This window comes from Doryrhamphus excisus, linkage group LG2, assembly GCF_037039965.1.
Source record: "Doryrhamphus excisus strain RoL-2023G ecotype Guam linkage group LG2, RoL_Dexc_Guam_v1.1, whole genome shotgun sequence".
Classification (NCBI taxonomy): domain Eukaryota; kingdom Metazoa; phylum Chordata; class Actinopteri; order Syngnathiformes; family Syngnathidae; genus Doryrhamphus; species Doryrhamphus excisus.
This window is the reverse complement of record NC_136358.1, coordinates 9,025,584-9,039,593: the sequence shown is the minus strand read 5'-3', so window position 1 is coordinate 9,039,593 and position 14,010 is coordinate 9,025,584. Positions and strand designations below refer to the sequence as shown.

The 14,010-nt window shown below is 41.6% G+C and overlaps 1 protein-coding gene across 3 annotated transcripts in view; it reads right to left on the bottom strand.

Annotated features, from left to right (window-relative positions):
* Positions 1–14,010, bottom strand: part of col4a6 (collagen, type IV, alpha 6) — a 67,749-nt gene that overhangs the window by 31,151 nt on the left and 22,588 nt on the right. For all 3 annotated transcript variants that reach the window (XM_058066375.2, XM_058066376.2, XM_058066377.2), the window contains exon 4: positions 3,644–3,721. In XM_058066375.2, coding sequence (XP_057922358.2) covers positions 3,644–3,721 — 78 coding nt within the window. The remainder of the gene's footprint in view (positions 1–3,643; positions 3,722–14,010) is intronic.

The following is a 14,010-nucleotide window of genomic DNA, read 5'->3' as shown; positions in this document are numbered from 1 at the left end:
CCACAGTCTCATCAGATGCCGCTATCATATGTGCTTCCATCTTACACATTCTGCTGTATAATGTTTATTATACCCTCAAAAATATATAATATTTATCCCTATAAAATGTAGGCGGCACGGTGGTCTAGTGGTTAGTGCGCAGACCTCACAGCTAGGAGACCAGGGTTGAATTCCACCCTCGGGCATCTCTGTGTGGAGTTTGCATGTTCTCCCCGTGCATGCGTGGGTTTTCTCCGGGTACTCCGGTTTCCTCCCACATTCCAAAAACATGCTAGGTTAATTAGCGACTCCAAATTGTCCATAGGTATGAATGTGAGTGTGAATGGTTGTTTGTCTATATGTGCCCTGTGATTGGCTGGCGACCAGTCCAGGGTGTACCCCGCCTCTCGCCCGAAGACAGCTAGGATAGGCTCCCCCGCGACCCTCGTGAGGAAACAGCAGTAGAAAATGAATGAATGAATAAAATGTATCCCTAAAGTGAATTAGCATTGAAATGCTTGTTAAAGGGAAACGACCCAAGGATGACGAGATTGAAATCAAGGGAGCCTATAGCGAGGTTTTGTCCCTCGTTTCTTATCGTTGTAACCCACCGAGACGCAGAGCCCCTATCACATCACCCTTATTTTAACAGAAAAGGCTCTCCCCGCCTCTCATTGCAACCTTTATTGTCTGCTCTTTTGGCTAAAAGCACTCTTTGGTGTTTTTTTTTTATTGTGATGCATATTGAGATAGCTTAGCACAGCAACATTACGTTAATTCTATGCACTAAATCAGGAGTATTCAAAGTGTTGCAAAAAATGGCGCAAAAAATGTTTCAAGGCAAAATTAGCTCAACCAAAGCAGAAAGTAGCAGCATCTCTGCTTCTGATTGACACACAAATCAAATAAAGCAGATGCTCCTTGACCCCTTTAACACACTCACAGACATCCCACCTTCCCTGACTCTCTGACCTTTGAGCCAAGGCAGGATGTTTTGGGATTCTAATGCAGTCAACATGACCTCAAAGGCAGGAGGAAAGTTAAACTATAAACAAAGATCTAAAGGGAATGTGCAGCCCTGAGGCTGTTAATAGTAAAAACCAACACTGCGTCTGGATTGTGTCTCTATGTACATATGTGTATGTATGTGTATGTATGTCTATGTGTGTGTGTGTGTGGGGGGGGGGGTTTGGATGCCACATCACCTCAAGCCGTGGGCCCTCTCTCTCTGCCAGGCATTTGCACTCGATCCAGATCTATAGGATTGGTCATGGTGGCATCTGCATTCACAGGCTATTACAGTAAAGGGGACCTATTATGCTTTTCCCACTTTTCTGACTTATGAATGTTGTTACAATATTGTATCGTATTGTTGTATTGTTACTCGATGCCAAAGATAATGAGGTTAGAGATAAGTGAGGTCTAAAAAAGTTTGAATGCTCGGTTTTACACTTTTTTGAACACGAGTTCTACTGAGGTATATAGGCTGCAGGTTGCCCGCACTCAGTAAACCCGGACCTATCTATCTGGAAGTCCTCGGGAGTGTCTGGGAATGTTATCAATTGGAGCAGGGTGAGTGTACCTGGAGGTGGAGGTTACCTGTTTACCTGCCTTAGACCATACATTTTTTTCATTTAATTAAAAAAACTGAATAAATAGGGGCTGCATGGCGGTGAGAGTGGTTAGCGCGCAGACCTCACAGCTAGGAGACCAGGGTTCAATTCGACCCTCGGCCATCTCTGTGTGGAGTTTGCATGTTCTCCCCGTGCATGCGTGGGTTTTCTCCGGGTATTCCGGTTTCCTCCCACATTCCAAAAACATGTTAGGTTGATTGGCCACTCCAAATTGTCCATAAGTATGAATGCGAGTGTGAATGGTTGTTTGTCTATATGTGCCCTGTGATTGGCTGGCGACCAGTCCAGGGTGTACCCCGCCTCTCGCCCGGGGACAGCTGGGATGGGCTCCAGCACCCCCCTCAACCCTCGTGAGGAAAAGCGGTAGAAAATGAATGAATGAATGAATAAATAGGGGTGAAAAAGTGTTCGAAAACAATTAGAATTGTTTTTTTTAACCAAACCAAATATTTTTTCAACAAAAGTGACTCATTCTCCTTTTCCTTTTACACTCTTAATGAGTAATATTTAAAAAAGAAGCCAGTGCCTCATCACCATAACCGGTATGATCGTTCTACAACCCCCCAATGTTATTCAACACTATTTTAAAATTACCCTGAAAACAACTAACAAAAGTTACGTTGCACCCTTTAAATTCAAGGGTATCTCACTCGGATAGAAGGTCAGCAAGGTGCCAAAAGTAAAATGACAAAAAGAGCACCTAGGCGTGGCCCGACAGTAACAGTTAAAGGTTAAATCGTATCATTTAAGCTGAGGTAAATGGCCGTCAGTTGCTGTGTTATTTGCCATAAGTGGAGTACAGTAGGAGGTGAGTAAGTGCAGGCTTGTGTGTCAGAGAGTAATTGTTGTTTGGGGATGGGCGGCAACTCAACCTAGCAAGCAGAAGACTAGTAGTTCACTTATGCACTTTAAAGTGTAAGTACGGGATTCTGCAAATTGACTGCTTATACTGGGTACACTGTGCACTGAGTTCCTGAGTGCACAAATTTTGATAGCATAGTGCTGTCCCAGATTGACCCGCGAAGAACAGCAGTGACAGAACCTTGTAGCTCATGTCAGCCAACGGCATTTCACACTGGACTGTTTTGTGAACATGGGCCAGTATGCAGCTGGACTAGCCGACAAGCCCTACGCTTTTCCAACGCTCGGCCGTATAGAGTCAGAAGAGCAAGCAGTAAATAACAATTTATCAGTGTCCTAACTGTGTTTATTTTGTGTAAGTCATGGAGCAAAAGCACTTGTCTGTGTAGCATTATAGAGTGTGCATACAGGGAGCAGGGTTGCTAATAGCCGTTTCCCATCACAATAAGTGGGTCTACATGACTTTTTTAGATACTGGTAGTCCCGCAAAAAGCATTACACGTAACCGATGCTGTAGAAAAACGCTAAAATGGTATATTGAGAAGAGACGTCTTGAATCTCCGATTCAACACATATGGTTGTATGTTAAAAGCGGACATTTTAAAAAGAGAAATTGCTGTTTATTATCAACTTCTATACCATTCATCAACTCCTATAAAGTTGGGTTCTCAACTAGCGGCACAAACCGGAAGTCCTTATCAGCACTTAAACCAATTAAAACAGACCATTTGCACAGGAAATCCAAATAAATATCATTGAATAGGTGCAGATTCTGGAAGATCAAGAAAGCTTCCTGTGCTGGTTATCTTGTGTAGCTGCTCCATAGGAGTCCACAACTCAATACAAAGGGCCGAAAAATGATCATAATAGGTCCCGTTTCAGAAAATGTTGAAAAAGACTCATACACAAACTACATTTACAGTATAGTGGATAAATATTCATATTTGTTTTATGTTATTGTTTTTTTTATTTTTCACCATGACCAGTGCGACTTTGCCTCACCTGCCTTCCCGTCATGGGTGATAAGACCATGGTAAGACCATCCACTACAATTTGCCGTACTTCTCATTATGAATGCAATTATGCACTCAAAAGGTACGGAGGTGCGTCAATTCAGACACAGACATGAATGCAATGAGAGCCAAGATGGCAGCACGCTGAACACTCACCCTGGAGCCCTTTTCCGGGTTGCACCTGCATCCTCCACTGCAGTCCAGACCGGAACATGGCTCGTCGAGGTTGGCCCCCTGCGAAGAAAAAAGCAGGACTTGAAGCTCCTTTGATAACAAGCTGACCGTGAAGTTGACCTCCTTTTGTCAACACTTACTCATTGATTGAAGTGTAATAACAAAAAATGTAATATACGTTCAAGTTTTCCTGGCTTCACACACATGACTTTGCATCTTCTAAACTTGGTGTGAACTGCAGATTAACCTCTTGGGCTAAGGGTGGCATTCCTGAGATAGCTGGCAAACATCAGACAGAGCTTTCAGACTTGATAGGAGACTTAAAGAAGGCTTTTATAAGCCGACGTATGAGTGACATAAGCTCATATAGACCACATGCTGGGAGGCGAGACCACATGAGGAGACTAGATCGACGACAAAATCTAAATGGGACCCTCTTTTGGGGTCGGCAATGAAAGCTACATGCTTGTACCACTGAGCGGAGGTTTGGGGTCAATGTGGGGTCAGGGGGCACATTTCAGCACGATTAGGGGATGAAAGGGTGAGGGGGGGCCACTGGAAGGGATTCTGATGAAGGTTATGAGAAAATGAAAAGTGATGAAGTGGAGGGGTGTTTTGGTTCTTTATAACAAGCAGGGTCAAACACCCCCACGATCGAGACCCCCACAATTGATCATGAGCTGGCCTGGACAAGCTAACCTCATTAAAACGGGGCCTGGGAAAGATGGCAAATATTTTAGTGCTGTCAAGGGATTAAAAAAATGGTGAGATCAATTAATTATTTTTTTAATCTCACCTAAAAATTGCAAGAAGAGTTCTCACTTGGAGGTATTTTCATTTAAACTCACTACATTATTTACCTTTAGTTGTGAGTGCCAGGAGAAAATATTCCTGTGTTCTTTTGTCAATCTCCAAATAATTAGAAAAAAAAATTAAATAAAACATCAGGTCGATATAGTTAACACATCATCAAACAGTAGTACAAGCATTGAACCATGCTCAGTGTGTTGCGTTGATGTGGTAAACTAAATAAACCTGAGCTGCTTTGGCAGTAGGCAAACTGCTTACAAAGAGGTCCTATCACTGTACCTTTATCAATGGTGCTGTTGAGGTGTTGTGGAGATTAGCATTGACCATGTCAGCAGAATTCACCAAGCGTTGGATTGTTCACCCACTAATAAGGAACGTGAGCTGGGTTTAGACCGTCGTGAGACAGGTTAGTTTTACCCTACTGATGATGTGCTTCCATTTTCACATCTCCTTTCCGCTTACTCACCGCTCCTCACCTTGCCCTCCCAATTTCAATGACCCAACTCAAGCACAAGCCCAATGCATGAAAACAGATTTTATAAAAAGGCAACTGGTATAATAAAACAGTAGAGTAAGATATTAAAATATATATATGTATATATACATATATACTACTGTAAATATGCTATTATTTAATTGCAATAAATACATATGACACCCCTAGAAATATTTACATTTTAGCTCCAATATGACTGGGTTTTTTATTCAATTTCAATGAGATTGTTTAATATTTCACTAATTCAGGGATGGGCGGCACGGCGGACGAGTGGTTAGCACGCAGACCTCACAGCTAGGAGACCACGGTTCAATTCCACCCTCGGCCATCTCTGTGTGGAGTTTGCATGTTCTCCCCGTGCATGCGTGGGTTTTCTCCGGATACTCCGGTTTCCTCCCACATTCCAAAAACATGCTAGGTTAATTGGTGACTCCAAATTGAATGAATAATTCAGGGACCAAACAAATACAAATTTAAGCTGTGCTACATTCTACTGTGAGGCATTTGTGGTGCCCCCTATGGGTCAGGCTATCCAGGCTATGTGAGCACATCCATGTAAATCAGGGTTTTCCAAAGACTCATTGAACAAATGGTCATTGACTATGGGTGTTAATCTTTGGGGTTCACTAAGTGTGGTATAAATGTGGTATATTTGTCAGAAAAGTAAAACAGGAAATACAGTAGACGTGCCTGCTCTGACAAATCTGCAGCCTTTTGTGCGCAGCTGTTCAGGAGTAGAAGAGACAAAAGGATATGAAGAAGAAGAACAAGGTGGGTACGTATGTTTTTCACCACCTCGGGGCATCAGCATCAGTTACACGCCCAAAGATTACTGTGGTGATGGAGGGGAGAGGATAAAGTTTGGCACAGAGAATAAGGAGAGAAAGAAAAGGAGGGGAAAGGTCAGCGGTGTAGGTCTCTGATCTCCTGGACTCCTCTAATCACCATGACAGAAGGAGGCCGAGAGGGCGAGCATGGGAACGGACGCAGCACACAATGTTACTGAATTAAAGCTGCAACTTTTTTTTTCTTTGATGTGTTATCATTTTATTCCCATGGACAGTTTTAACCAGATGTGTCTGTTTCATATTCAGTCATTGTTGTGGGACGTAAGCCGGCCTCGGGGGTGTGCACGGGACACTGATCCGTCCACACCCAGACAAACAGATGCTGAGCCCTGCAGCACCCTCAGGGTGAGAAAGAAGTACCCGAGTGCCGAATAGATGCACGTGTGCCCCCACAGGTAATGAAAACTATATTAAAGTACCATTTGTAAATATTGATTTTAGATAATTATCCATTTTGGCTGATTTTAGCCTGACTTTGGGGTATACATATATAGTATTATATATACAGGATACTGCATATACAGTTTGCAGTAATACACCAACGTCATGTGGACCAATATGAACAACTAAGTGACACATTTTTTTTTATTTTGCTCAATTGAATTCTGTTCAAAATAAAAAGGCTGCTGTTAATACAAATACAACATTGATAAATGTCATAAAAAAACAACTAAAACACACATTCATTTTCTACGGCTTATCCTCACGTGGGTCGCGAGGGGTGCTGGAGCCTATCCCAGCTGTCTTCGGGTACACCCTGGACTGGTCGCCAGCCAATCACAGGGCACATATAGACAAACAAGCATTCACACTCACATTCATACCTATGGACAATTAACCTAGCATGTTTTTGGAATGTGAAAGTAAACCGGAGTACCCGGACCAAACCCATGCATGCACTAGGAGAACATGCAAACATGGCCGAGGGTGGAATTGAACTCGGGTCACCTAGCTGTGAGGCCTGAGTGCTAACCATTCCGTGCAACCTGGTTTGCTGTTATGTTTTGTAATTTCACCCCGAGATGCAGAGACAGTTAAGTGCAGGTAAAAAGTCTTTAATTTGGGAAAAACAGTGTATGCTTTGACAAAAAACGCAAAGTCCAAAGAAAAGCAAAAGCGTTGGAAGGTATAAACTCGTCTAAAAAAAAAAAAAAACTTCCTACAAACACAATGATCTGGCAACCAACTCAAAATGCAAGCTGAACTAAATTGCATCAACAAAAGATAGCTTGCTGCTTATGGTGCAAAAAACAGGAAACAGAAGATACAAAATAAAAGCATTATACAGGAAATTACAGCCACAAACCAAACACAGAAGTCCCACGAAAATGCATTTTGGAAAAGAAAACTACGATACATTATAAAGTGAATTTTTCATTAATCCTGCCAGTGATAAAACAGGAGAAAATAATATCCTGTATGGAATCCACACTTTCCCCGTCTTCAACGTCACCCAGTCAGTGTTAGCTCTGCTGTCCAAACAAGTATGTACATCATCTCCCCTGCCTGGACTTGTCCCATCATTCCTATAAGCTCTGCAGATGTTATCTAGAACGAGTCTACCCAAAACATAACGCAGGCAGACATGGACCTATACGATGCAGACCAGGTAGCATGATGGGACAGGAGTGTTTTTAGATAAAGCTGATGGAATTCCGCAGTGTGGAGTGTGTGGCTAACTCAAAAAATGCATATGTTGAGATTGGGATGGAGAAGGAATGCATACATCATATGTGATGAGGCCGCTGCAGGAGGACGATGCAAAAGGATGCTTTTGATTGACAGGTGATGCAAAACTACTCAGCTAAATGAATGACAATGTAATAAACCCAAGAAAGGGGCCTGCCTCTCATCTCCCCTATCTAGTACGTCTTCCATACTTCTCCTCCCTTCCTCTTCCAATGTCCTCTTCCTCCCCACGTCTCCGACAGGAGACAAACCAGCTGTGTTTGGCCGTCCGGCATCGTTCCTCGTCGACTGTTTATTCCATACGCCAGCACACATGCATTAGAGTTCCAGAAATTAGGCCACCCAAATCGCCAACTGCTGTTTCATTTTGTTCCCTCCATGCACTCATCAACTCAACCTAATAAGTGCTATGCATCAAGAATTACCTTAGCACATGATATTCATGCCGCTGCTTTTTTTTTTTCTTTCTCTTGGGGATTCCACAGCCATGACGAAACAAGGCTATTAGACGGGATTAGGCTCACTTTTCTCCACTCCACCTAGTAGTCCTTCAAGAGGATAATTAAAGAGAAGAGGCGGAATTTTGCCAATTTGGCCATGTTTTCTGAGCCCCAAGTGAAGCCAGGCGAGAATAGGCACGCAGCTGTAAACACTAGCATGCTTCCACAAATAGCACCAGGTCATGTAATGTATCCTCCTAATGAGATGATACTGCACGGATGATGTAGTTCATTTAATGTGGACAACTTATAGTAGTACAGATATAGAATGTATTTGTATTTTTTCATGTATTGGAACTATGTTGTCACTTAGTAACTTATTTCATTACATTTTTAATTGACACAAAGTCTGCCGCACTTTTAGAACTTTATTCTGACCTGAAAACAGAAATATCTCCAACTTACAAACACATCTCTCGTCCCTTTGTCATCGGAACAACACTTCCTCATTGTCCGCAAGATGCATTCACGGACACCCCCAACATCACAATTACATCTTTATTACATGTGTGGTCTAAATAAACAGAAATACAAATAAAGACAATAAGTGAATATTGTGAATAAGTGAAAAATAAGTGAATAATATAACTCTTAAGGCGGAAGTACAATTTTCTGCTTTTAAGTATGCTCGGAAATCCCAGAAAATACTTGATTTATTGTAAATATTCAGTTAGTTAGATACAATATATTATAATATTGTCCTGTTACTCTTTTTTCAATAAAATACTGTAAAAATGGTCTTATTTCAGACTAGTTGCAAATAGTAGTTGCAAATGGTCATTAATAACGATGAATTAATTTTAAAACTGTGGTTAATTTTCTTCTTTTTCTTAATTTATTTCAGACATGCATACTATGTTACATTATTGTTTCTCACATATACACTTACAATATCTATTTATATATATATATATTCTTTTTTTTTCTATATATATATATACATACATGCACACACATTACTACACGTCTGAAAAGGAGCAGGAAGAAGCAAAGCTTATTAAATCCTACCCCTTCTCCACGTCATAGCAGTTACCAATTCAATAAGTGATTTTTTCCACACATATATCACAGAATCTTACATAAGACAAAACAACAAAAGAAGAGTGGGAACATCGGACACCCCAGCAAAACCCCAGGACATTGCCGAAGCACACCACCAACCCCGCCAGTCAACCCACCTGGCCCCGACCCCTCTAGCCCCTGAGTGAATCTGATTAATAATGTAAATCATTTGATATTTCTCTCTAACTAGGCACCAACACTACATACCCTATATACTGCATATAACATAATATGAACCCCTTGAGGCCTTTCAAACTTTAAAAGGTACACTTTCCTGCCTTAGATCCCAAAATGGTTCCTCTCATAAACGTCTTATAAAAATGTATGTATTTTCTTCAATGAAAAACACATGGTTGTGATGTAATGGGATATCACCTGCAAAAACGTAATATTAATGAGTGGGACAAGACGACACAAACGTTAGAAACACTAACACAGCTAGGATTACAATCTAACACCAATAACATGCTAGGTTTGTCTTGTCAGTGCTTTACTTTAATATGTGTGGTGAAGCCTGCTTTTTCACAAACGTCAAAAGCCACCATTTGTGTGCCTCCTTTTATGACTTTTGGAACATCAATAAAAAATCAATTATGCTTAATAATTCACTTTTTATCTTTGCAATCTAAGTTTAAAGTAAAGGTAGGACACACAGCAGCAAGTAAATATAATATGACCATTACGCAATCTACCACAATAGATTTAAAAGCCTCTAATGCAGTGGTCTCAAACACACGGCCCGCGGGCCAAATGTGGCCCGCAGGACACTAGTTTGAGGCCCCCGCCTTGATATGAAAGTTTAATGTTAGTGCGGCCCGCGCAAGTTTGATATGGATGCTGTATGGTATCATGTACCCAGAAAAAATTATTACGTTTGATTAACGGTCATGTTAAAGGTTAAATAACTGTTAATAGTTATCCTCCCTATCCGTGTGGAAGTGGTAAGTTTTTGGCTATTTAATTTTAAAGGAAATAACTTGAAGGCTACCGTTTAGGTTGCTAGCTCTCTAGTTTGCGAGTTCGCATGTGTCTCAAGACCCTGCAGTTGCGCAATATGTTGTAAATAAAAAGAGTATAAATGTGACTATAGTCGTGTTTTGTCATGTCTACAGGGCTCTAATAATGCTTTGTTAATTTTAATCTGAAAAAAAATAATTTGTCTACCCACCAACTATATGTGGTGGTATTATTATTATATTTATTTATTACTGATTGATTGATTTTCTTTATTCTTGATTTGTTTATTTATTTTTCATCTTATTTTGTGCAGAAAAATAAAAATTAAGATATCTGAGAACAGTGGAATGTTTTATCAGAGCTTTTATTGAAGAAAATCGGAACCAAAGCACTGAAAAAGTTTGTACATTTTTCTGTTTTTAATAAATGCGTTTTTTGTTTTTTTTAAACCCTGATGCGGCCCAGCCTTGCCCAGACCCTAGCTCCAGTGGCCCCCTAGTAAATTGAGTTTGAGACCCCTGCTCTAATGCATTCACACAAAGTCCCAAAGCATAAGCATCTGTGTTTGTCTCTTTTACAGGAACCCTGCTTGGAATCAATGTGTACCATTAAATAAAAAAGTGTAAATGTTGCTACTATCCACGGATTAGTGGCCGTGCAAGTAAACACGCCACCTCCGCTACAGCGTCCAGCCTTCGCAAGCGGCTGTTTATTATACTGATAAATCACGGCGCTCTTACAAGTGTTGACAAAACAAACTTTAAATCTCAGCGCAAATGTTTGGATAGCGTTCAACTCAACAGCCAGTGCTAATGTCGACTTCGGTGATATAATATTACATCAGCGGGTGACAATGGTGTCGTGAAGACAATAAGACGTACGGCCCAAAAGCTAACATTTGCATTAAGGAGGCTCCATTAGCATAGCATGATGTTGACATTATTTCCGGGAGTCTAAGCAGAGTTGGAATTTGAGAAGCTTTTACCCATAAAGGGCTTACTCGCCTGATTTTTTTTTATAGCTGCTGGCTTTACCTTTGATATTTTCTACCGGAGCTCAAACACCTCGCCTCACATAAAGAAAGGCGACGGAGGCAAGGAAAAACTCCCCCTAGTGTGGATATCTTGAACGCAACCCGAGCAGACCATGCCTGTCGGATACATGATAAACCTGATATTTTTTTTTTTAATTACGGTTTGAGGACAAAGTGATGCAAAGCTGCTGTCATGAATATGATGATGCAGGTGGGATAAAAAGAGGCCATGATTGTCCTGGATGACAATGACAAAAGAGATTCGGTTTCACCGTCAGCTCCAATTTGTTCCCTGGAGGAGGGTGTGCATGTTTGGCGAGACAAGGATGGTTGTACATCACACCGTAATCACGGTTCAGTACATACCTTAGGGTTAAAGTATTCATCACACCAAAACCACCAACACCTTTTTCAATTTAAAAGTAACATTGAAAGGCATTCTTCCTGAGTTAGATGTGTGCTGGAATGTCGAAAGTGCCAATGGAATACTTTATCTATTGTTGTGCCAGTTTTAGTTGAATTCCTGGACGAGTGGTTAGCGTGTAGGCTCACTGCTAGGAGATCCGAGTTCAATTCCACCCTCGGCCATCTCTGTGTGGAGTTTTCATGTTCTCCCCGTGCATGCGTGGGTTTTCTCCGGGTACTCCGGTTTCCTCCCACATTCCAAAAACATGCTAGGTTAATTGGCGACTCCAAATTGTCCATAGGTATGAATGTGAGTGTGAATGGTTGTTTGTTTATATGTGCCCTGTGATTGGCTGGCCACCAGTCCAGGGTCCCGAAGACAGCTGGGATAGGCTCCAGCACCCCCTGCGACCCTTGTGAGGAGAAGCAGTAGAAAATTAATGAATGCTGTTTGATCACATAAAAGAAATCTACAATATTGGCCCTGTATTTATTTTCCTTTACTATTATTTTGTACTACTGATTTTCTTTGTAGTATGTATTGGTACATGACAAGAACATTATATTACTGTAGAGGTTCTGTTGGAATCAAAATGACTGGGGACCACCGGCTTAGATGACCTCACAGCATCTAACTACACTGCCAAACGCCGCCTTGCCGCGTGCGTCCCACTGACCTCCGCTGTGGCCAAGCCTTTTCTATTTTTACCAACGGAAGTTTTCCAAGAAGACAAGTGACTTTTTTGCAAAAGTACACACACACTCATATTTACTGTGATGCATCCTAATGGTTTGTGCATGTGTGCGTATGTGTGTGAGTGTGTGTGGGTGTGTGTGTGTGTGTGATGCCTCCCCATGCGCGCATACTGTCGAATTCCACACCCGCGGGTGGAAAGTAAACACACAGCTCTGGCACTGAGGCCACAGTCTGGAGATACATGTTTGTCATCAAAGCTGCATTCTTACTTTGGCCACAGGAGGCGACAAAGAGGAGCCAATGACTAGCCTAAACATGGCTTGTGATGATTAGATTACAAGTAGATTAATTAACGCACGTCTGTACAGGTAGAGACATATTTTATTTTTGCTCACTGGGATGTCCTTATAAGGTGTAGACGTGCTAAAAGCTGATCCCGAGTGACTTCTTCTGGTCTCCTGCAGGCTGCTGCGTTTCAAGGCTGTGCTTGATAACTTCATATGTCCATAAATGGTCAAAGTTGCCCCCACCCTCTCCATTCAAACACCAAAAATGACTCAGCACCTTCTAGGACCTTGAGAGAGACCATGAGATTGCTCCGAATGGGAGCGTTTTCAACGAGTACAAGGAACTTGTTTAAGTACACAGACAGCTGCTTGGACGGAATGCAAGCATGAGCGCTGTTTAATGATTCTTTCAGGGCATACATCGGGGACCTTTAAACGGTGGCCCGCGGGCCACCTCAGGCCAGACAATGACATCAAATCGCCCTGCCAATTCAGTACAAAACATTTTTGGAGTTGATTTCTAAAAAGAACATAGCACTCCTACCACATAAAGGATCTTTGACAGCAATAAGTCCTTAAAAACAGCAGTGGATCTTGTCATATAAAGATGTTTTACTCGTGTTTTAGCAGTAGGCCCTACTTAAGTATACTTAAGTATAAATACTTTTTTTCTCTCAGTCAGAGGCCAGCAACAATTCCATAACCGTTTAGTCGCAATAATTGTGGCCTCCTGAGCATTTAAAGGCAATGAGAGGCATGTATTTGATTGGCTAAAATTACACTCAACTGTGTTAAAACGCTCTCCCTTTTTGTGCCGGTGGGAGGGACGGAGGGGTGGGTGCGCGGCGCGGCGCTGCGTCGGACTGGGCTGTTCACGAAAATTGCAAAGTGCGTGGCCGTGGCTGGCCTGGTCGAAATCAAGATTAGAGCCCACAGCTTTCTCAATCACGAAAATGTTGTATTTTTTTCATTAGTCCAGATATTATGAACATGTGTATAATTCATATTGAAAGTATTACACACTTTCTTCATTTCTTGTGTACACACACAAATGATTGTTTGATGTTGCGAACATACATGTCTCAATGATGCAGGCATATTTAGGATGGTCACATTTTGACAGAATGTAGCTTAACACACCTTTACACACCAAGATTGGAACATAGCAGCTTTGCATAGCAACATATTGCGCCAGGCAGCTGTGGTTGCGTTATCAGTCTCTGAATGTTGAAACTTTACCACACATATCATCGTGAACATGTTATTAGATGACAGCCGTGATACAGGCCAAGTAGATACAATTTTTCCAAACAGTTCTGCTGGCCACATAAAATAACATAGCACACCACATTTGGCCTGTGGGCCTTGAATTTGGCACCTGTGTTATTGAAAGTCTTTGACTATCATTTATGTAGTAGTTCCTGTCATATACAGTAGGTCTTTTAGTCCAGCTCCCCTCGTCCTTTTCTGTCTGAAATGAGTTGAACAGCCCTGTCCTACATTAATGTGTAGTGAGGCAAAGAGAAGAGTTCAACAAAACAATGTGATAAAGGTGAAGGGTGTTT